The following is a 21,477-nucleotide window of genomic DNA, read 5'->3' as shown; positions in this document are numbered from 1 at the left end:
CTCTTCCCCACGGACTACAAGACCCTGCTTGATCCGATCCTGGTTCCCTCTCCAACCCCATTTTCTTTCCTTTTCCTTTTGGTTTTATTTATTATTTCCCTTTTAGCCCCATAGCACATGCCTCCCCTACCCCCATCCCAAGGTAACCACTTTAATGTGTTTAATGTGCTTTTTTTAGTTTGTATGTGGCTTAAAAAATGTGTAATGTGTTTTGAGGGTACAGTTTAAGGTACATAAACAGCCCATATTTACACATGGAAATGTGTATCATTCTGTTTGTTAACTAACATCCATCCATATGGCCACATATATTTTTTATCCATACTTCAACTGCATTTCCCATGGAAACTTGGGAAAGTCACCCCTCTGGGCCTTACTTTCTGTGTGATCATGGAAGTAAAAACTCCTGCCACACCCAACACACAGGTTGGGCAAAGATCCTGTGATTCTAGAGATCGATAGTAATTAGGAGCTGTGTGCCCTAGGCATCTTAAGTTAACCTCTCTGTTGACTCGGTTTCTTCATCTGTTAAATGGCACCACTAATAATTCCTTCCTTGCAGGGTCATGATGGGGAATGTGTGGGCTAATACACACAAAGCTCTGTACATTAAGTACAATGCTTGGCATCTAAGTTGAGCTCATGCAAAAATGTTAATTACTATATTACATGAACTGAGGAGGGTATATACAGCCAACTGCTCAAATCTCCTGACTGTCCTTCTGGATTAGTTGCTGCTGACCTAGATGGAGTGAATCTGTGAGGATCGTGGCTCTCTGGGGAAATGGAGACAGCCACAAGGAAGTGTCACACACAGCCTGTCTGCTAAAAGTGTCAGGAATAAAAAGTGTACTTGGAGTTAAGCCAAAGGGAGGAGTTATTTGTACCCCTCCCCACTGCAGGGCAGCCTTTACTCCTGCATTTCCCATCAGGCTGAACAGATCTATGGTCTTAACTAAAACCCTGGGCTCTTCCCTCCCCCTCTCTCCACAAGCATAGCCGAGTGGTTTCCAAGGCCTGCCTGTTAAATCAGGAAAAGATGGTCCCCTTCTCTCAATACCCTCTACCTCCTTGGTTCTGTCCTGGATTCAGACACTGATAAACTCTTCTCTGAGTTATTTCAACAGCCTTTAAGAAAATAACATGTATATTCATTTATTGCTAACACATAGTCATCATCGAAAAATTAGAAATGGAGCTGAATCAGGAAAAAAAATCTAATATTGTTATCTTGATATAACCCCATTTTGGTGTTTATCCTTCTGGATTCTTCCTATATCTATTATATATATGTACACATTTAAATCGAGAAAAATAGGATCACACTGTAACTTTGTTTGGAAACCTGCTTTTATTATTTAATATGTTCTGCACATCTCTCTACAATAATGAATACACATGCTACATTATTATCTTTACACATGTTTAGTATTTAGGTTGGGTTCTCATTTTTTCCCATGATGGTCAATGCTGAGCTGGAAGGAACGTGTTTGTGGCACTACCTTAGTACACTTATCCAAAAATTTATTTGGATTTAATTTCTGTAAGGGGAATTACTGAGTCAAAGGAGGTCACATATTTAAGGCATTTGAATATTAACAAGTTGCCCTGCAGAAAACGTTCTTGGCTGGTCTGGTCACTGTGTTTTGTTAAGTGTGGAGCTGTATGGATTAACAATGATGTAGTATTCCATTTACATGTTTAACTACTGTTTTTTCTTTTGCATGGGCAGGCACTGGAATCGAACCCGGGTCTCTGGCATGGCAGGCAGGACTCTGCCACTGAGCCACCATGGCCCACCCTCCATTTACATGTTTATTAATGCCAGCAAATTAAACCCAATCATTCCTGTGTTGAGACTCGGGGTCTGTTTCCTTGGAGAAAGGAAAGTTCCACGTTCAGCTTCATATGGAGCAGTATGGGGTGGATGCTTCCCTTCCCATAAGCTATGTATCTGGTTTAGTTCTTTTTCATCTCATCATCATGTGTCACAGATGTCTTCATAGGTCCCTTTGTCCCCACCAGGCATATCTAGAGTAGCTTCTGTCTTTAGACCAGAGGACAGGTTTTCAGGCCTACTCACTCCAAGTGTTGTCTTCTTAAAGTAAGAATTGGCTCTGAAAATGAGTTAAGTATGATGCATGGCCTGGCTGCCTGTGGGAAAGGCCCCTCCACCGGGGGGCTGGCTCCTTGCCAATTGATACCCTCTTACCTCTTTTGCTCAGCAACAAGTGCTTGGCACAGGGTAGATGCTCAGGAAAGGTTTGTGGAGCAAATGAACAAAGTTACAATTCGATCTTTAGCTTCCATTACTTTGCTATTACATTCATTCATGGCACCTTAAAACAGGCCTATTCTCTATTTTTCTTTCTGAGGACAGGTATTGATCATATAAAAAACTCAAGCTTCTAGCCTTAGTAGGTTTTCAGTTAAAGTGTGGACCCCTGTTTATTTCATTCCCTCTACCTGGAGTTCTGCATTCAGCCCTCACTCCAGCCAGGCTCTGGACTGTGCTGAAATTTTAACCATCCTGAAAGGCCCAGTTCAAATGCTACCTTCTCCTTCCTTGGTTACTCAGCCAAAATAGTTGCAGCTGATACTTTTTTGCTAAGAGTTTCATACATATTAATCCACAACCATTCTAATTAGGAATTAGCCTCATTTTATAGTTCAGGAAACAGAGGCTTAAGTAACTTCATTAAGGTCAAACAGTACTAAGTGACAAGGCCAGGAATTAAGCTATGTGAAAGGCCTTAAAGAGTACCAGGCCACCAAACTCTACAGAAGGTACCTCTCTCTGCACCACACTTTCGTATCTTGTCCATACGACCAATATACAAGCTGTTACTTCGACTGCATATCTCCCTATCTCACTGGGCTGAGAGCACCCTGAGGAGTTCCTTTGTATTTCCAGGGTCTAGCAGTGTCTAGCTATTGGTTGGTGATCAGTATGTGTTGATTGACTTGTGGTCCCTATTTCTGTTAGCATCTAACATTCATGCACACTAATTCCCAGGGAAATAACACTTCCTGCTCTCCTATACCCTCTTGAAAGGGTCCCTATAACTGCGTCAAGTACTTCCAGTTCTCTATTTTAATTATTTGAGTGTTGCCCCTTTAAACTGCCAGCAACCCATGGATAAACTTGTATTTCCTCGTTTTATCCCAAACTGTTGGCTTAGCACTAAGGTGTTAATAAATGGGAATTAATATCCAAACTAGGGTTACCCCTCCCCAACACTGGTAGAGGGGTCACACACCTCTTCAAGTTCTCCCTCTCCCCAGTAACAAGACTGCCCAGAGTACAGATTTTGGTGTTCATGACCCTGGAGCCTGAGATTCCCTGGAACACAGCTCCAGCCAGGGAAGTACCAGACTGGGAAATAGGGTTTACTTTTTCAGGCCCTCCCTGGGCTTGGCCTTTGTAGGGCTGTGGATCTGTCCTTCTTCTCCCCATAGCCTCCTCTTTCTTTGTGTCCTGGTCTCCCTGCCTGCTGTCCTTTGTTCTCTGCCTTGGGGCCTGTTTCTCTCTAGGCTCCTTGCACTGCTTTTCTTATTGCTCCACTGACTCTGCTTCAAGGACTTTGTATCTCTCTTATCTATTTCTACATCTCTTTGTCTCACTCGGCCAATCTGCTCCTGTATTTTTTGGTCTGCGGTTGTCTTTCTTTGCCTCCTCTCTGACTCGGGGCTTATGGTAATGTTGAGACTCTGACTCAGGGTCTCTGTTCCAGGTCCCAGGTCTGATTCCATCTCTCCCGATCGATCTTCCACCTGGCGGCCGCCTCGAGTCTCTGTACCTGCCAGTCTCCCCCGGCCCAGCCCCCAGCCCCCAGCCCCCACCCCCAGCCACACCCCGGGCCGTCAGTTCTCGGCCCTCGGCCTCTCTGCCGGGCCTCGCTTTGTTTCTCTTGCCTCGGCGCCCCGGCCCCGCCCCGTCTGGGGTCTCCGCCGCCCTCTGCCGCCCTTTGTCTGCCTCGGTCTCTCCCCCACCCCTTTCCCTGGGTCCGTCTTTGGATCCCTCTCTCTTTGTCTCTCCCAGGCCTAGGTGGCCGGCGCTCTGGGCCGGTCCCGGAGGTCGGCGCGGGTGGCCCCAAGACACGGTGACAATTAGGAAGCTACTTCGGCCACCGTCACGCAGCTCCAGCCCAGGAGGCACACGGTTAATACCACCGAGTTCGGGCTGCTGTCCTTGGCTTAGAGTAGCCCTCTCGGCGGCACGCGGCCCCCCGCCGGCCACCGAGCTCGGTCCGACGCGGGCGGCCTCCACAGGCGGGCAGCTCCGCCACGGTCCTAGAGCGGCTCCTTGCGGCCCAGCGCTTCCGCTTCCCGTCTCCGCCCCCGACGGCTGTCCCCGGGGCGCCTGGGTTCGAGCCCCCTCCCGGTTTGGCTCGGAGCCCGCATCCCGGGACCGCCGGAGGCTCGGGCACCCGTGTCCCGCCCGAAGAGCTCCAGAGGGGCCAGGGTGGTGGAGCTGGAGGCGGCCGGAGAGGTGAGAGGGGGCATTTGCGTGCTGGGGAGGGGCAGCAGGTGCAGGGGCGACCAGTGGCCGGCGGCGCGGGCGGGGGCCACCGCGAGCCGCACCCGGCGCCTCCGACCTGGACGCTGCCTGGTGCTAGCGCCGGCCGGCAGAGGGCAGCGACAGGGCGCCGCGGGCCGCACATGGCTGTGTGACCGTGGGATTGTGTGTTTGTCCCTTCACTCAGGGCGGCGTGCCGGCGATGGAGCGCGCCGTGGAGCCCTGGAGCCCGGATCTCCGTGGCCCAGAGGAAAGAGAACAGCCAAGAGGCGCCCGCACAGGTGAGGGCCGCGGGGATGGGCCGCCAAGGACAGGTAAAGTCTGGGTGGGGACTCTGGTGTTTGGTTCAGCCTGGCAAAGACCTAGAAAATAATCGATTCCGGACTGCGCCTCCAGGGAGAGAGAGAGAAAAAAGTCAGGGAGGAAGCCAGCATTTATGAGCACCTACTGTGTGCCAGGCCGTGAGGGGGCATCATCTCAAGGACTCTGACCCCTCCCCCATCTCCATTCTTACTGTCTCTGCCCTACTTCTGGTCTCATTCTGTCTCATCTCGGCAATTGCCACAGCCTCTGCTCTGCCCCTTTCTGTCCAGTGGTATCCTCTGCAGCCAGATATTTCTGAATCCAGATCTAATCCTGTCTCCCTTCTCAAAAAACCTTCCCTCTGCCTGCTTCTTAATTAAAGATCTTTGCTTTGTTTTCACTCCAAGCCTTCTATGCTCAGTCTAATCCCTACCTCCCTGTCTAGTTTTATCTTCCATAAAAGATAAAACTTTTCATGATTTACTTTGTCCTCTGCTCTGAATGCCTGTCACTGTCCCCTTATCTGCTACTGTCTTGTGACAGCACAGTTACTGTTCTGAACTCACATTATAATTGTTTGTGTTTTATCTTATCTTTCCTACCAATCATAAACATCTTGAGGGTCTGGGTCCTCTCAGACACACACAGTAGGTGTCCACTGAAGGATGACTGAAGTAATAATAAACAAGAGAATGGCTTAATATAAAAAGATCATAGCATAGCATATACTAGGTTTTTAAATAGAAACAACTTAATGTAGGAGTTACAAACACAGGCTTGGTCAGGTAGACCTGAGCTAAACACCTGGCTTCGCTACTTTGTAGGTTTTATAACCTTATGCAAGTGACTTACATTCTCTGATTCAATGCCCTCATCTTTCTATACAGAGATAGTACTATCTTCTAGGGTTGTTGCAAGGATTCAAAAATGCTGAGTGCAGTGATTGGCATACATTAAGGGCAATATTTTAAAAAGGAAGTTGTTATTATTGAGAAACACAGACAATAAAAATGCTCCAGAAGTTCAGAGGAGAGAGAGAGAGAGAAGTCCTTGTGACCACAGTTTTTCAAGGGAGTTTTCTTGGGGAAGTTGGCTATCCAAGATAGGGGCCAAGCCAAAGGGCAGGGTCTACAACTGCCTTTTTTCTCCCTAGGTCTAGGGAGTGAGAATGTGGAGATTTCTCAGCCAGATGAGTTTGAACATACCCCACAGGAAGATGACCTGGGGTTCAAGGAAGAGGAAGATTTGACCCCAGGTCATGACGTAGGAAATGCCTCTCTCAAATCTGAAGGCATCCAGACCTGGGATGACTTGTGGGTCCAGAGAGAGGGTCCAGGAAAGCCTCAGCCTCGGGACAGAGGCCCCCGGCTCCTGGGAGAACCACGCTGGGGCCAGGCTAGTGATCGGGCCGCTGTATGTGGTGAGTGTGGCAAAAGCTTCCGGCAGATGTCGGATCTGGTGAAGCACCAGCGGACCCACACAGGGGAGAAACCTTACAAGTGCGGGGTCTGTGGCAAGGGCTTTGGGGATAGCTCTGCCCGTATCAAACACCAGCGAACTCATAGTGGTGAGAAGCCCTACAGAGCCCGGCCACTGGCCCAGGGTCCTCCGAAGATTCCTCGGCCCCGGATTCCTGCTGGCGAGCGCCCTACTATTTGTGGTGAATGTGGCAAGAGCTTCCGGCAAAGTTCTGACCTGGTAAAGCACCAGCGGACGCACACAGGTGAGAAGCCCTACAAGTGTGGCATCTGTGGCAAGGGCTTCGGTGACAGTTCTGCCCGCATAAAGCACCAGCGGACACACCGGGGAGAACAGCCCACCCGGCCTGTAGTGCCCCGACGGCGGCCGTCTCGGGCAGCCGCAGCAGCCACGCAGGGGCCCAAGGCCCAGGACAAGCCATACATCTGTACTGATTGTGGCAAAAGGTTTGTACTCAGCTGCAGCCTCCTGAGCCACCAGCGTAGTCACTTAGGGCCTAAGCCCTTTGGCTGTGATGTGTGTGGGAAGGAGTTTGCCCGGGGCTCAGACCTGGTAAAGCACCTGCGGGTGCACACAGGAGAGAAACCCTACCTGTGTCCCGAGTGTGGTAAGGGCTTTGCTGACAGCTCAGCCCGGGTCAAGCACCTCCGCACCCACAGTGGCGAGAGGCCTCACGCCTGCCCAGAGTGTGACCGTACCTTCAGCCTCAGCTCCACCCTACTCCGCCACCGCCTCACCCACATGGAGCCCCAGGACTTTGGCTTTCCAGGCTACCCCATGGCTCCACTGATCCCAAGCCCATCCCCCAGCACAAGCCCACCCCCACCTCCTCTTGTCACCAGCCCTCTGTTGACACCTCGCAGCCCTCCACACTCAGGTGAGGGGCCCTTTGGCTTGCCTGGCTTAGAGCTGGAGCCTGGGGGCCCCCAGGCTGGGGAGCCACCACCACCACCACTGGCAGGTGACAAGCCCCACAAATGTCCTGATTGTGGCAAGGGCTTCCGCCGAAGCTCGGACCTGGTGAAACACCACCGTGTGCACACAGGGGAGAAACCCTACCTCTGCCCTGAATGTGGCAAGGGTTTTGCCGACAGCTCGGCCCGAGTCAAGCACCTCCGTACCCATCGTGGTGAACGGGCCCGGCCACCACCACCATCCACTCTACTTCGGCCCCATAACCCTCCTGGCCCAGCACCCATGGCCCCTCGACCCCGAGTCCGGGCCCAGCCTTCTGGACCCAGCCAGTCCCATGTGTGTGGCTTCTGTGGGAAGGAGTTCCCCCGAAGCTCAGATCTGGTCAAACATAGGCGCACGCACACCGGGGAGAAGCCATACAAATGTGCGGAGTGTGGCAAGGGTTTTGGTGACAGCTCTGCCCGTATCAAGCACCAGCGTGGGCATCTGGTCCTGAGGCCCTTTGGGACAGGAGATGGTCGGGCAAGGCCCCTCAAGGAGGAGCCACCAACTGGACTGGAATGATGGGGTCCAGAGAGGGTGGAGATGAAAGGGAGGGTATCTGCTGCTTAAGCAGAGAAAAAAGGGCCTGGGAGGTGGTGGGAGGGAGAAGGAGGGGAAGAAATGGGAAGAAGGAGTGAAGTGATAGGAAGGAGACAATGACCTTGAAGCTCAGGAAACTGTCCTGGCTGGGCCCAGTCAGGACCTTGCCAGTATGGGCTATGCTCCCACCTTTTTGAACACTGCCTGGCACACAGCAGGCACTCAGTAAACATTTGTTGAGTGAATAAACTGGCCTTTGCCTGAGGGCTCTAAAAGAAACCTCAATTCCTGCTGCCTCTTAACTGTTGAGTATTGACTCTTCTCAAATTGCCCCTGGGAGGCCAGCACCCTGAACCAGGATTTGTTGGGCCTCATGAGTTGCAGCAATGAGACTTCTGGAATTTAGGATGACAGAACGGAGCAAGGACATCCAGACCACCCTTCTGATGGGGAGAGTATTGCTGTGAATTAGGGCCACCCCAAACTCAGGCTACTGGACGTAGTCTTACCCATGAAGGGCATTCTTGGACAGAGCCCAGGCCTGTCTGCCCTTGAGGTCCCCCCCTCTCCCCCCATCCCGTGACCTGGAGACTGAACCATGACAGATTAAGAGACAGCAGAAGGAGCACTCATGATAATCTGGTCTGGATGCCAAGCCCAGGCTCTTCTGATGGATGTCAGCAGAGATGAGCTGGCTGGGAGACTGGAGATAGGAGAGGCCCGGGAGGCCAAGGAAATCTGAAGGCTCAACAGCCACATCTCCATCTGTCACGTTGCCAATAAACTGCTTATATGAGACCTGGACTCGTGTGTGTATATGTCTTGGGGCTGAAGAATGTGTAGAGTGGCCACCACAGGCAAGCTCTCATGTGTGGTTCCGTTGCCCTCTGAGCACGTCAAATAAAGAGGCTGGCTTGGCATAGTCAGCCTCTTTCTAGGTCCAACATCTGGCTCGGAAACAGCCGCTTGGCCCGTCAATTGATGCCGCAGGCCCGGTGTCTGGCTGCCCACAGGCGCCACCTACACCACAGCGTCGAGCACGACCCCTAAAAGGAAAAACACGCGACGCCGCAGAGGGAGGGCGCGCGACACCGGTTGGGTGGTTTGTTCCGGGAGCGCCGTTGGTATGGCAACGGGTGCTCGACGAAATGTAGGCGCAGGCGCAGAAGATCCTGCCACAGATAAACCGCCTACGGAGACACTGGGAAACGCCCCGACCCCGCCACTCTGAGGCCCTTTTTAAGTACTGAGGGGTAGGTCATTTGCCTGTACATCCCAAAGTGAGGGAAAAGCGGATGCCTCTCCCCTGGAAAAGGCAACTACATTTCCCAGCGACCCATAAATCATTTGGGAGCTGAACTCCAATTCCCAGCCTTTTCTGAGGACAGAACCAATAGGGAAGAAGGGAAAGATGGACTCTCCAGATTGGGTAGGGATAAGAAAAACTAGCGCAGTTCACCCATTTTACCAGTGAAGTGCACGATCGCTTTCTAACTCCCCCTTCTTGAGGGGTCTCAGCCCCTGATAGTACAAGAGTGGTCTTTGGATGGAAACTCTCGCGAGATCTTAACGGGCACTGTCTCCCCTAGAAACCAATGAGCGGTGTTTACAGTGCTGCGCCTTCCGACCCTCCCACCTCTGCCAAGTTGTATACACACATGGGATCCTGGAATTCTGCCTTCAGGCCTGCGGATCTTGGCGGAGCCCCAAGCGCGCACGTACACGTAGGTCTGAATGGAAACTTTTGGGGGCTTTTGATAGATCCTGCTGTTTTCCTCCCTCCCAGTTCCGTCTGCAAGGCAGCCCGCAATGAACGTTCTAAAATTACATCTGAATTGTACCACTCCCCTCTTCAAACAAAACCGTGCCATATTTCCCCGATGTCCTTGCTGTAATGCGCAATTCCTTAGCTGGCCTTCCACTTGTGTGCTGCATTTCTTATATGTGTGGCTTCCTTTACTTGGAATGCCTCCCTGTGACTTGCTAACCTCTCCTTTCAAAACACTTTAAGCATTACTTTCTCCCAGATTTCTTGCCCGATCTTCCAGGCTGGTTTACAGTTTCCTTGTCTGAGCAAGCCCTATCTGAGCACTTAACACATCGAGAGCTTCTTGAGGATAATCAGTCACTCACTCGCTAGCAAAACCTGTGTGCTGGGTACCGGGATGGAAGGATGAATAAAACAGCCTCGGCTCTCAGGTTCTAGGCAGAAGATAAATATTGAGTTAATAATAAATGTAGCAAAGGCAATGAAAATGGGCAGGAGAAAATCCTACCTCGTCCAAAGGCCTCTCCAAAGCTGTGGCATTTAGGTTTAGATCTGCAGGCAAAATTGGAATAAGAAAAGGATGAGGTGAGAAATGGGATGGGAGGGGGCACAGGCATGATCTAGGAAGAGTGAATAGTATGTGCCACATCCTTGGGGATTCAGGAACTGGAATACAGTTCTATTGAAGCTAAAGGCAGTTATCAGCTTGAAAGCAAGTAATTAGGAGTAAGGCAAAAACTTTTCCAGATTTAACTTTCTACTCCCACTCCTGACCGGGGCTTGACACATTAAATGGCTCAGTAAAAAGTGTCCTTGCAACCCCACCAGTTATTACTTCTTTGCCAATCTGGCAAACTCCCACTCAGCTTTGAAAGTCCTCTACATTTATCGTCTCTGCTGGGCCTGCATCCAATATCCATGCCCCTCAAGGGAGGTATTCACTCACCCTTCTGTTCTCCACTCAGAATACTTATCACTGCCCTTTATATATACATATATTTTTTAAATCACATAGATATTCCCAACTGGACAATGAGATTCTTAAGAACAGGCACTAGATCTGATTCTAGGTACATGTTGGTAGAGTAAATGGATAGGGCCATTTTCCTCCTTTTTGCAAGTTCATGTTCCAAAGTCCTTTCACAGTGGGAGGCGCCTTCTAGTAAAGACTTTTGGTGCCCTCACAGGCAGGGCCCCAGCCGAGCCACCTTGAGGTGGTACCAAGGTGTCTCCTGACCGATTTTCTCTGCATTAGAGCAGGCAGGCCTTGGCTTTCCTGGAGTTAGGGCTTAAACTATAATCATTTTATACCTGTCTTCCATCTTTCATACTACAGTCTCTCTGGCGAGCTCACTTGGCTAGAGACATTCAGGTCTTATTTCTGTTCCTCAATCATGCCAAGTTTATTCTCACCTCAAGGTCTTTGCAGTTTTCTACGTCTCCAACATTCTTCCTCCAGATTTTCAAATGGCTAACCCTTTCTTATCATTCAAGCTCTATATCAAATATTACTTCTTCAGAGACATCTCCCCTGACCACATTAAAAAGTGCCCCCATCGATCAACTGATGAATGGATAAATAAAATGTGGTATAGACATACAATGGATTATTATTCAATCATAAAAAGAAATGAAGTCCTGGTACATGTTGACAACATGGATGAACTTTGAAGGCATCGTATTTAGCGAAATAAGCCAGACACAAAAGGAAAAATATTATATGAGTTCACTTATTTGAAGCAATTAGAATAAGCAAAATCATAGAGTCAGAATATAGGTTACCAGGGGATGGGGTGGGGATAGGGAATGGGAAGTGAAGGCTTAAAATGGACAGGGATCTTATTTGGAATGATGGAAATCTTTGGTACTGGATGGTGGTGATGGTAGCACATGCTATTACTAGCACTGAAATATATATCTGAATGTGATTAAAAGGGGAAATATTAGATTATATATTTGGTAACAGAATTAAAAAAAAAAATGGAACTACGCAACACAGTGATCCCTAAGTTAAACCATGGACTTTAGTTAATCATACAATTATAAAAATGTGCTAGCATCAATTGTAACAAATGTTCTGCACCAATGCAAGGTGTTGAAACCCATGAATTCTCTAAGGAAGAGAACTAAAGAAAAGAAAAGAAAAGAAAAAATACAACCTGTCCTGATCATATCTACTCCTAATCACATCACTTCACCCTATTTCCTTCATTGCACTTATCACTGCCTAAAATCATCTTGTCTATTACATATTTACTTGCTTACATTTTTTTTACACCCATAGGAGAGCTCCAGGAAGCAGGATGTTTGTCTTGTTTGCTACTGCATTTTCAGTACCTAGAATGGTACCAGATCGTGAGAGCACATTTGCCCACTTCTCCCAGCCCTAGGAAAGAGAAAAAGTTAGGCTGAATGTAATTCCAACTTCCAAATTATGCCCTGGCTCTGCAGACTGAGGCTTAGGTTTGATCCTGGTTCTACCATCCATTTCCTCAGCAACCTCATCTCTTAAGAGGTAATTTGGTTTAATAGTAAGAGCTTAAGCTTGGAACCTGCTATTTACCACCTATGTGACTTTGAGGAAGTTACTTAACCTCCCCAAGATTTAGTTTCCTCATTTGTCAACTGTAAATAATAATACTGACCATCCAGGGCTATTGTAAAGATTGTAAATGCTTACTGTTATTTCTCTTTTCCATCATATTTTCTGAATCTTACTTGCCCCATCCATAAAATGGGAGGATTAGACATCTTTTACAAAAGAAGTGGGAAATACAGCTTTTTATATGAAATATAAAAAATTTTCAAAATTATAAATTAATTTTTAAAAAGTAAGACCTCTCTTCCCTTTCTTTCTCTCCCTCCCTCCCTTTCTATCTCTCTAAACTAATTTTTAAAAGTAAAAATACTCTTAAGAACCAAACGAGATCCTTCTGTGGACTAGATCTGGCCTATGGGCCACTAATTTTCCACCTAAGCTACTGGCTGTCAGAGACGTCATAACAACCCCTACTGTGTAACTCGGGCCGATCATTTCACCTCCTGAACTTCAGTAAGCTCATTTGTAAAACGACCCTTCGTTGTGGGATCAAACGGCCCCAGATGAACGCTTAGTATAGAGCTTTCGCACAATAGGCAAACCACACAATAAACGGGAGGGGTAGCTTGGGTGGTTGTTGATTTAGGAAGGATGTGTTTAAGAAGCAAGATATGCCAGAGGCCAGGAGACCGGCAAGGCGGGGCGGGGAAGGAAGAGGGGAGGTGAAGAAAGGAAAGAAAAAAAAGAGCGAACGGGAAGAGGAGCGGAGGCTGCAGGGTCCGCCCTCCAGGCGGGGCGCCAGCGAGAGGCCCAGGCCCTGGCCTGGGCGCACGTGGCCTATTTCGGGCGGAGCAGACGCGCTGGGCAGCGGCGGAGACCTTCGGGCCGGCCGGCCGTGACGAGCCGTGAGGTTAGGTTAGAACCGGGTTGCGAAGGCCTTCAACGCCAGGCTTGGGCTGCCCAGGGTCCCCGGCAGTTGAGGGACCACGTGGGGCACAGGGCCTGGGCCCGCTATCTACCCCGCGCAGCTTGGGCGGGACGCCTGGGTCCTCTGGGCTCCTCCCACTCGGGGGCGGGTTCAGCTGTCGGGCCAATGATAGGCCGCCTCCGGGGCCCCGCCCCCGCCCCGCCCCCGGGACCGCGGTCTCGCGGAGTGCCCAACGGCCCCGCGCCCAGGCCCTGGGGCAACGCGAGCGCGGAACCGTGGGCTGGTGAGTGTGCCCCCCACCCCCGCCAGGGTCTCCGCCCCGATCCTGCCTCCAGCCTCTGCCCCAGATTTCAGGGCTGCACACCCAGGCACCGGGGGAGTGACTCAGCGCGGGGAGGGTGTCGACTTGAGGGGCCGGGGTTTCGAACTGTTCACGGCCTTGAATGCCGGGATGAGTGGGGGAATCAAAGGGTATCTCCGGAGCTGGCCTCGGTACAGTGCCGGGGCTTAGGGCCAGGCTGGTGTGAAATGGAGAGGACCAGATCAGAAGGCCAGGGCACGGCAGGAGAAGCCATGGCTGCACCGCCTTGCCTGGGCCAGAGCCATCACGGGTGTGTGTGTATGTGTGGGTTGTCCCGAGCTTCTGACCCAGCTCCCTGCCCCAGGACATCAAGATGCCTGGCGAACAGCAGGCTGAGGAGGAGGAGGAGGAAGAAGAGATGCAGGAGGAGATGGTGCTGCTGGTGAAGGGTGAGGAGGATGAGGGCGAGGAGAAGTATGAGGTGGTGAAACTCAAGATCCCCCTGGACAACAAGGAGGTACGTGTCTCATATATCTGGGGGTCCACTGCCCCCAAACTTGGTCCAGGCCCAGCCTCCCTGAGGCAAGCCAAGGATCCTGCCCTTACTTTCTCCTGGATCTCAGACTAGAATTTCATGGCTGGCTCATCCTTCTACTTCACTGCTCATGCTGCCATCATATAGGTGTCACACATACTATGACAGGTCCTGCACTGGTCCCTGGAGAGTAAATTATATCTTGGGTTCCCTTGGCTCCCCATGGAGCTTATTTATGTCTAGTGGGGTTAGACTGCTAGGGAAACATGTAGTTATAATCCTGTGAGCTAGGTGCAGGGGGGTGTGGAAGCCCAGACGTGGGGGGAGGGGAGGTTAGGCATCACAGCAGCTGACTCTTGCATGGCATTTGCTGTGTGACAGACACTGTTCTAAGCATCTCAATTCTATGAGCATTTGTCCCATTTTACAGTTTGAGAAACTGAAGCCCGAGGAGGGCTGGTAACTGGCCTAAGGTCTTGCAGCCAGTAGAGGGACAATTTATTTGAGAGCCGAAGTGGGGTAACTGCTCCAGGCAAAGAGAATGACATAGGCTCAGGGGAGTGAGTGTGCACTGGTAGAAGTGAGGGCAACTGGGTTGAGTCCTGCCAAAGCATGGATGAGAGTGGAGGGGTTGGCAGGCTAGTAGGGAGGCTGGGTTTTATCCTGAGGGTGCCTGATGGTTTTAAGGAGAGAAATTTAAGAATATTGGAACATGAGTTACATTTCCCTTTCCAGACCCTAATGTCACTAGGTATATTGCCACTTCTCAGAACACTAGGGACTCTAGCTGCCCCAGTCAGGGCAGCCCTCAGTTCAGCTAGAGGGTTTCTGGGTCCAGACTCCCTCTGATTTCTCTCAGCCCAGGGCAGGGACCAGGTCCCAGGGAAAGAAAGTTCCGCTGCCCCCTAGTGGGTGTTAGGGCCCCAGGGGGAAGGGGCTAACTCCCTTAGGCCTCCTCTTCCAGTCTAAATAACTCCCTAGGTCTGTTTATCTCAGACGTCCTTGGCCTGTCATCCTAGCCCAGCCTGCCAGGATCCCCTGATCTCCACCTTTAGCCTGTAAGTTAAGAGCACAGATCCAAAGCTTAAGGTGGACTTCCAACTCCATCAACTACCAGCTGTGTTACCTCAGGCAACTGTCTTGTCCTCTTTGGGACCCAGGTTTCTCATTTGTAAAAGGGAAATCACAACAACGTCTTTTCTTGAGATTGTGAGGATCAAAGGAGTGAGTTAACGCGGAGGGCTTTGAACCATGTTTCGCACATGATAAGCTTTAGATGAGTTTTTGCTGCGATTACTCATTCTTCTCCCTAAAGTTCAGGACCTTGGGCTAGGTCATCCTTCTGGTCATTCAGGGATGAACCCCGATGCTTGGAGGTGAACAAGGAAACCAACATGAAGACAAAGATAGAGGACTGAGGGCAAACTACACAGAGTGGTAGGGAATGCTTTATAGGAGATGAGTTTTGACCTGGGCCTTGAAAACTTAGTGGGAATTTGGCAAGTAGAATAGAGGAGGAAGGGCCTACCAGGAGGAAGAGACAGGAAAAATGAAGGCTCAGAGGAGATGAGACTAGAAAGGTAGGTGGGGTCAGAGCCAAGGTCTTGAATGCCAACATAGAAATTTGTGCATATTGTGTTAGGTCCTATGATGCCATCAGAATTCTTAAAACAGGGGAGGGACATGATTGGAGCTTCCATTTAGGACACTGGGTAGACTGGTAGCGTGCTCTAAGGTAGTGACAGCAGGGATGGAGAGAAGGGCATATTTGGTAGCAGGCGTTCCTTTGGAACCCCTGAGCGGACTGGCTGTAGCTGAGGATTGGGGGCTGGATTGGGTATGGCTGGTCATAAAAAGTATGTAGATGGTATCATGTAGCAGTTAAAAGCATTAGTTCAAATCCCATTGCACCATTTACTAGGGTTTTTTTGGGGTTTTTTTGCCTCAACTTTCTTATCTGTAAAATGGGATAGAGAAAATAACATCTTTGAATGCCAGTCTAAAAGGGTCATCTGGGTGACTGGATTTGAAAGAAGAGGGTAGAATTGAGGATTACACAACAAATCTCCTGAACATTTAGCACTGTGCCCACGAGATAGCTCATTAATTTGCTGTGTGGCCTCTTTCAGCCTCAGCTTCCCCTTCTGCAAAAAAGGTGATCTTGAAAGGTCCCCGCACTGATGACGTTTGGTGATTCTTAGCTAACACGCAGTCCCATGGCCACCCACTGTCTAGCACAGACCTTGTTATGCTGCACTTGGGGTCTGGAGTATTCTTTCTCTGCCCATCAAAATCCAATCTTTAAGGAAGAGAAAAGATTTCCAGAGGGCTCTATACACATCCAGTTCTGCCCCTCTCCTGCTTAAAACCCTTGAGTGGCTTTCTGTTTTCCCTCTCAGCTCCTGAGCCTGGCATTCAAAGCTTTTCACCATCTGACCCCGTGTGGTTCCAGTTTCATCTCTTACCACTCAGTACCCATCCATACTCCAGCTTCATACAGACCTGACCCTTTCTTACCTCCAGGACTTTGCCCATGTGGTCTCCCAGCCTTTCTCCTCTGCTTTCTCCAGGAGTAACTCTTCTCTCTTCTTGATCAGTATTTCTTAATTTTTAACATGCGTAAGAATCACCCGGAAATCTGTTAAAATGAAGGTGGTGATTCATTAGGTCTGGGGTGGGGCCTGAGATCCTGCCAGTGTAACAAGTTCCCAGTGATGCTGATGTAGCAAGGAACTAGAGGATAGGGGTTATGTTTATACTTTGTACCAAACAGAAGGGAGCTGCTGATCACTAAAAGGGTCCAGGGGAGGAAGACAAACTACTTAGGTGATCTCAAGCCTAGTCAATGAGTTAGAATTGTGTCAAGGGATGTTTTGGACAATGACAGGCTTCAGGTTTAAATCCTGGCTCTGCCATTTATTACGTGTTTGGCCTTGCATTGTCACTTTACTTTTGAGTTTTTTTCCCCTTATTTATAAAATGGGAGTCATAATCCCTAGCCCACAAGGTTATGAGAATTTAAAATGAGAACATGGGTGAAAAGCACTTAGCACAGTTCTTGGCACGTAGTAAGTACTCAGTAAATGGTAGTTATTATTATTAACTAGAAAAGTAAAGACTGAGAGGGAGACTGGGATGTTCAACCTGGTGAAAAAATACTTAAGCAAGGAGACAAGGTCACTGACTAAATGCCTGAACCATTATATTATTTTTACACTACATTGTATCTACACGGAACCTTCTTGCTACAGTGCAAATACCATTTGTTTTCATTTTTAAATAAAATAGGCATGGAATATGAGACACATAAGGGCCTCCGTCAATCGCCTAATCTGGTATTTGCCACATTTCAGTCCCATGTGTCGCTCAGATGTAGTTAATGGTATTCATTTATTTTTAATGCTTTTCTTCAAATAAATTTACATTGTTTTGTTAAATAAATTTACCTTAATCTAAACAATAATTTTGATGGAATTGTGGGTTTGATATGATCTAATGCTTTTCTAATATCCATGAAAATAAATATTTAATTATTACAGAAAAGTTTGCCCACAGGCCACCTAGACTCATCCTACATCTTGTGTGTGTACATGAAGTTGGGAAATGTTGATTTTATCTACCTATCTTTCCTTGATACCCTGAGGCAGGGGAAGGGAATAATTAGCCCAAGGACTCAATAAGCTGGACTTTTGCAAAGATTCTTCCTTGGCTATCTAAGCCACCCCTCACTTCACCCCACCCCACTCAACTCCTGGAGCTGGAGTCACCAAGGGTACTTGTATGAAAAATTTCTCTTTCATAAGTCAATGCACTCAGGCATGAGGTAATCCTCAGGCTGGTCGAAGTTATCTTAAAGAGTGGTGGCAAGGGAAAAATGGGCTAGGGAAATGCAGACATAATGAGAAAAGTTCTCTCTGCAGCGGCTGACATCTTGAAATAAACTCAACAGATGTCAAAATGAGGACAAGGGTGGAAAGTGTGAACTTGAATCCAAACCATGCCAAACCAGCTGTGGGGAGTTTCTTGATTTTGAGTATCAAGTTGTATCTTAACCTTGAATCCCTCTTGGAGAGAGGTGGGGACTTAGAATCCCCCTTTGTCATGCCTAGGCTCTGCTAGTGCAGAGAAGCAGTGTGGCCCAGTGGTTAAAGGTGAACCTTCTGAAAGAGTCAGTTCTGACTACCCTATCTCTGTAAGTTCAATCTCTCTGAGCCTGTTTCCTCAATTGTTAAACCACCTGACTCAAAGGAGGGGAGATTTATTACAATAATGCCCATAAAATAGCATTGTCAAAGTTTAACACTGTAATGGTGATTATCACTATTATTATATGTACAGCTTAAAACCAGATTTCCCTTGAATGGTCTCTGATTTCTGAAATTGCCTTGTTTTCCAGTTTCTGAGGTCATTATCACAAAGCCACTGGCTTTTTACAGAGGTCCTTGAAGGCACAGTCAGCCAGCCATTCCCTGCTTACAGGCTCAGAAGTAGAAGGCAATAACTGCTCCTTATTGCTCCCTCCAGGCCTGAAGGAAGGATTCCAGAGCTTTCCCATCCCACTCCCCTGCCCCTTGGTAGGGTTTGCAGTCTGGTCCTACAGCTCGCTGGCACTTACCCTCTGAACCAGTTTTCTTATCTATAAAATGGATAGATACAGGGAGAAGCTAATGGTGTTTTGTTCCTAGCGCAAGTTGGGTATTTCATTTGGCCACAAATTAAAGTAGTTAACTGCTTGGCCTTCAGTACTCTGCATCACTTTTGCTGGTATGAGCATTTCCCTTTTCTAAGAAGGAAACAGTGTACCCTCAATATTCCTCTTCACTCCATTGTTAGTATAAAATGCTTCACCTTTACCTTCTGCCTCTAAGCATTTCTTTCCTCTTTCTGGTTTTATCTCTAGAAGCCCAGACCTCATGAAACTGGCTCATTATAATAAATTTTCATTTCAGGCCTCAGAATAGCATTTGGGTTTTACCCTTGCCTTTTTTCTTCACGTCTTAAAAAATGGCAGGTGCTTGCTCATAAAACTTTACTTATGAGTCTGGACTTGGTCCTTCCAAGGCCTGGTTTCTCAGACTCCATGCTCTCCTGGCTTGCCTACTTCGCCAGCTGTTCTTGCTGTCTCCTTTGCTTGATGCCCCTCATCTTGCTGCCCTCTTCATATTGGAGAGCCCCAGTTCTCAAAGAACCCAGAGCTTAGTTCTTTCTGTGCATTCTCTGGGTGAGGTCATCCAAGTCAGCAGGCTGTTGGCTCCCCAGGTTTACATCTCCCGCATAGATCCCTCCCCTGAGCACCAGATGTGTCAAGGAAAAGTGGATATTTGAGTCCAAAGTGGATCGTACCCTGCAACTTGCTCCTCATCTGTAAATGGCAACTCCACCCGTGCAGTTAAATCAGAAACTTTGGTGTCATTTTAACTCCTGGCTTTCCTTACACTCCTTATCTAATCTCGTATCAAATTTGTTATCTCCATCTGCAAAATGTATCAGATGCCTACTACTTCTCACCACTACCATTTATACCTGTTAAAGCAATAGCCTCACCAGTCTGCTTTTGCCTTCTTCTCAGTCCACCTGCTGGAGGGAGCCTTTTAAAATATAAATCTGATCCAGTCACTTTCTTGCTCAAAGCTCTCTCAACATCCCCCCTAATGGCTCCCCATCTCATTTATATTAAAAGCCAAAGTCCTTACAGGGGCCCACAAGCCCCTAATAAGTGATCCACCCCTCCCTCAACCTCATCTATTATTGTCTCCTCTCATTTGGATTTGGATTCCTGGTTCTCAACAGGCAAACTTATGCTTCTGAGTCTTGCTGCTCCCTCGGTAATGCTGTTCTCGAACCTGCTCTCTCAGCTCCTCTAGGTTTCTCCCCATTACCTTATTAGGGAAGTTTCTTGACAGCCCTATTTAAATGTGCAGGATCTCCACACTTCTGCAAGCAGAAAAGGTGCATAGGACCAGGCCTGGCAGACTGAAGGAACCCAACAGATTTTTGTGGAATTAATCATATCTAACCTATGCAGGAGCCCAACAGATTCTTGTGGAATTAATCATAACTAACCTTAGAGCGCCCGGTGTCCACTAGGCATTGTGCTGTTTGCGTTACACGGATCATCTCATTTCATGCACCTAACTCCCCTAGGAGGCGGGCACTGTCGCCTTCCGTATTTTACCGATGGGAAACTCAGACTCTAAAAGGGTTAAGGTTGGCAGAGACCCAGGTTTCTGGCTTCGGGGCCTAGAGGTCAGGGATGACCTGTCCTCCGCCCTCTCCCCGCAGGTCCCGAGCGACGCGCCCGCGCCGTCTGCGGACCCGGCGCGCCCCCACGCGTGCCCGGATTGCGGCCGCGCCTTTGCGCGCCGCTCCACGCTGGCCAAGCACGCCCGCACGCACACGGGCGAGCGGCCCTTCGCGTGCACAGAGTGCGGTCGGCGCTTCTCGCAGAAGTCGGCGCTGACCAAACACGGCCGCACCCACACAGGAGAGCGGCCCTACGAGTGCCCGGAGTGCGACAAGCGTTTCTCGGCTGCCTCGAACCTACGGCAGCACCGGCGGCGCCACACCGGCGAGAAGCCGTACGCATGCGCTCACTGCGGACGCCGCTTCGCTCAGAGCTCCAACTACGCGCAGCATCTGCGCGTGCACACGGGCGAGAAGCCATACGCGTGCCCGGACTGCGGACGCGCCTTCGGCGGCAGTTCCTGCCTGGCGCGCCACCGGCGCACGCACACGGGCGAGCGGCCGTACGCATGCGCTGACTGCGGCACGCGGTTCGCGCAGAGCTCCGCCCTCGCCAAGCACCGGCGCGTGCACACGGGCGAGAAGCCGCACCGCTGCGCTGTGTGCGGCCGTCGCTTCGGCCACCGCTCCAATCTGGCGGAGCATGCGCGCACGCACACGGGCGAGCGGCCCTATCCGTGCACCGAGTGCGGACGCCGCTTCCGACTCAGTTCGCACTTCATCCGCCACCGCCGGGCGCACATGCGGCGCCGCCTCTACATCTGCGCGGGATGCGGCCGGGACTTCAAGCTACCACCCGGCGCCACGGCCGCCACCGCCACCGAACGCTGCCCGGAGTGCGAGGGCAGCTGAGATGCTGGTCTAGTCGCCGCGGGGCTGCGTTGATTTGGACGGCAGGCCTGGCTGCCGTGGAACTGAACGGGGTTTCCGGAAACGGTGCCCACTCCTCACCCACCACATACCCTAGGCCCGTGTTAGTGAATAAAGTATTATATCTTCACCCACCCGTGCCTATGCGTGAGGCGGGTGCGGGGAGGAGGAAGGTTGGGCCTTGCTCCACGCTTAGGGGATTTAAGGGAAATGTCATGGAGCCCAAAGTCCAAAGGGTGATGGAATGTTGGGGGGGGGTTTATCCCCGACTTGGCCCATGGTTATGAAATAGCACATTCCTGATTAAACACTTTCTGCATTCTGTGAAGCCCTGAGCAAGACACGGGTCTTGAACCTCAGGGAGCTCAGTCTAGTGAGGGAGACAGACAAGTTAAAACTTTACAGCATTTGTTAGAGGCTTTCCGTGCTTCATTATGTAAATATATTAGCTCATATTCATCCTCAAAACATCCTAAAGCTAGGTAAATGTTTTAT

General features: G+C 49.7%; 2 protein-coding genes and 1 long non-coding RNA gene across 8 annotated transcripts; 2 read left to right on the top strand and 1 right to left on the bottom strand.

Moving 5' to 3' along the window:
• Nucleotides 1–4,120: 4,120 nt before the first annotated feature.
• Nucleotides 4,121–8,596, top strand: ZNF48 (zinc finger protein 48). 2 transcript variants are annotated; one of them, XM_077141242.1, is made up of 3 exons: nucleotides 4,121–4,492; nucleotides 4,707–4,833; nucleotides 5,976–8,596. In XM_077141242.1, the coding sequence occupies exons 2-3, from the start codon at nucleotides 4,722–4,724 to the stop codon at nucleotides 7,778–7,780; spliced, it is 1,917 nt and encodes a 638-aa protein (XP_076997357.1). In that variant the 5' UTR covers nucleotides 4,121–4,492; nucleotides 4,707–4,721; the 3' UTR covers nucleotides 7,781–8,596. The 2 variants fall into 2 exon arrangements, with proteins under 2 accessions (XP_076997357.1, XP_076997358.1); XM_077141243.1 differs by having other exon boundaries at nucleotides 4,124–4,492; nucleotides 4,707–4,800.
• Nucleotides 8,597–8,900: 304 nt separating this feature from the next.
• ZNF771 (zinc finger protein 771) lies at nucleotides 8,901–21,109 on the top strand. 5 transcript variants are annotated; one of them, XM_077141246.1, is made up of 4 exons: nucleotides 8,901–9,051; nucleotides 9,388–9,526; nucleotides 13,699–13,851; nucleotides 20,152–21,109. In XM_077141246.1, exons 3-4 carry the CDS (start codon nucleotides 13,708–13,710, stop codon nucleotides 20,962–20,964), a joined length of 957 nt encoding a protein of 318 aa, XP_076997361.1. In that variant the 5' UTR covers nucleotides 8,901–9,051; nucleotides 9,388–9,526; nucleotides 13,699–13,707; the 3' UTR covers nucleotides 20,965–21,109. The 5 variants fall into 5 exon arrangements, with proteins under 5 accessions (XP_076997361.1, XP_076997362.1, XP_076997359.1 ...); XM_077141244.1 differs by having other exon boundaries at nucleotides 8,903–9,051; nucleotides 9,388–9,522; XM_077141247.1 differs by lacking the exon at nucleotides 9,388–9,526.
• Nucleotides 11,125–20,158, bottom strand: LOC143667258 (uncharacterized). Its single transcript, XR_013167969.1, has 3 exons — nucleotides 19,933–20,158; nucleotides 16,387–16,507; nucleotides 11,125–11,952 (listed from the first exon to the last, which is right to left on the bottom strand). It is a non-coding gene; the product is annotated as an uncharacterized LOC143667258 (long non-coding RNA).
• Nucleotides 21,110–21,477: the final 368 nt, after the last annotated feature.

This window comes from Tamandua tetradactyla, chromosome 23, assembly GCF_023851605.1.
Source record: "Tamandua tetradactyla isolate mTamTet1 chromosome 23, mTamTet1.pri, whole genome shotgun sequence".
Lineage (NCBI taxonomy): Eukaryota > Metazoa > Chordata > Mammalia > Pilosa > Myrmecophagidae > Tamandua > Tamandua tetradactyla.
This window is presented reverse-complemented; position numbering and strand designations above follow the sequence as displayed.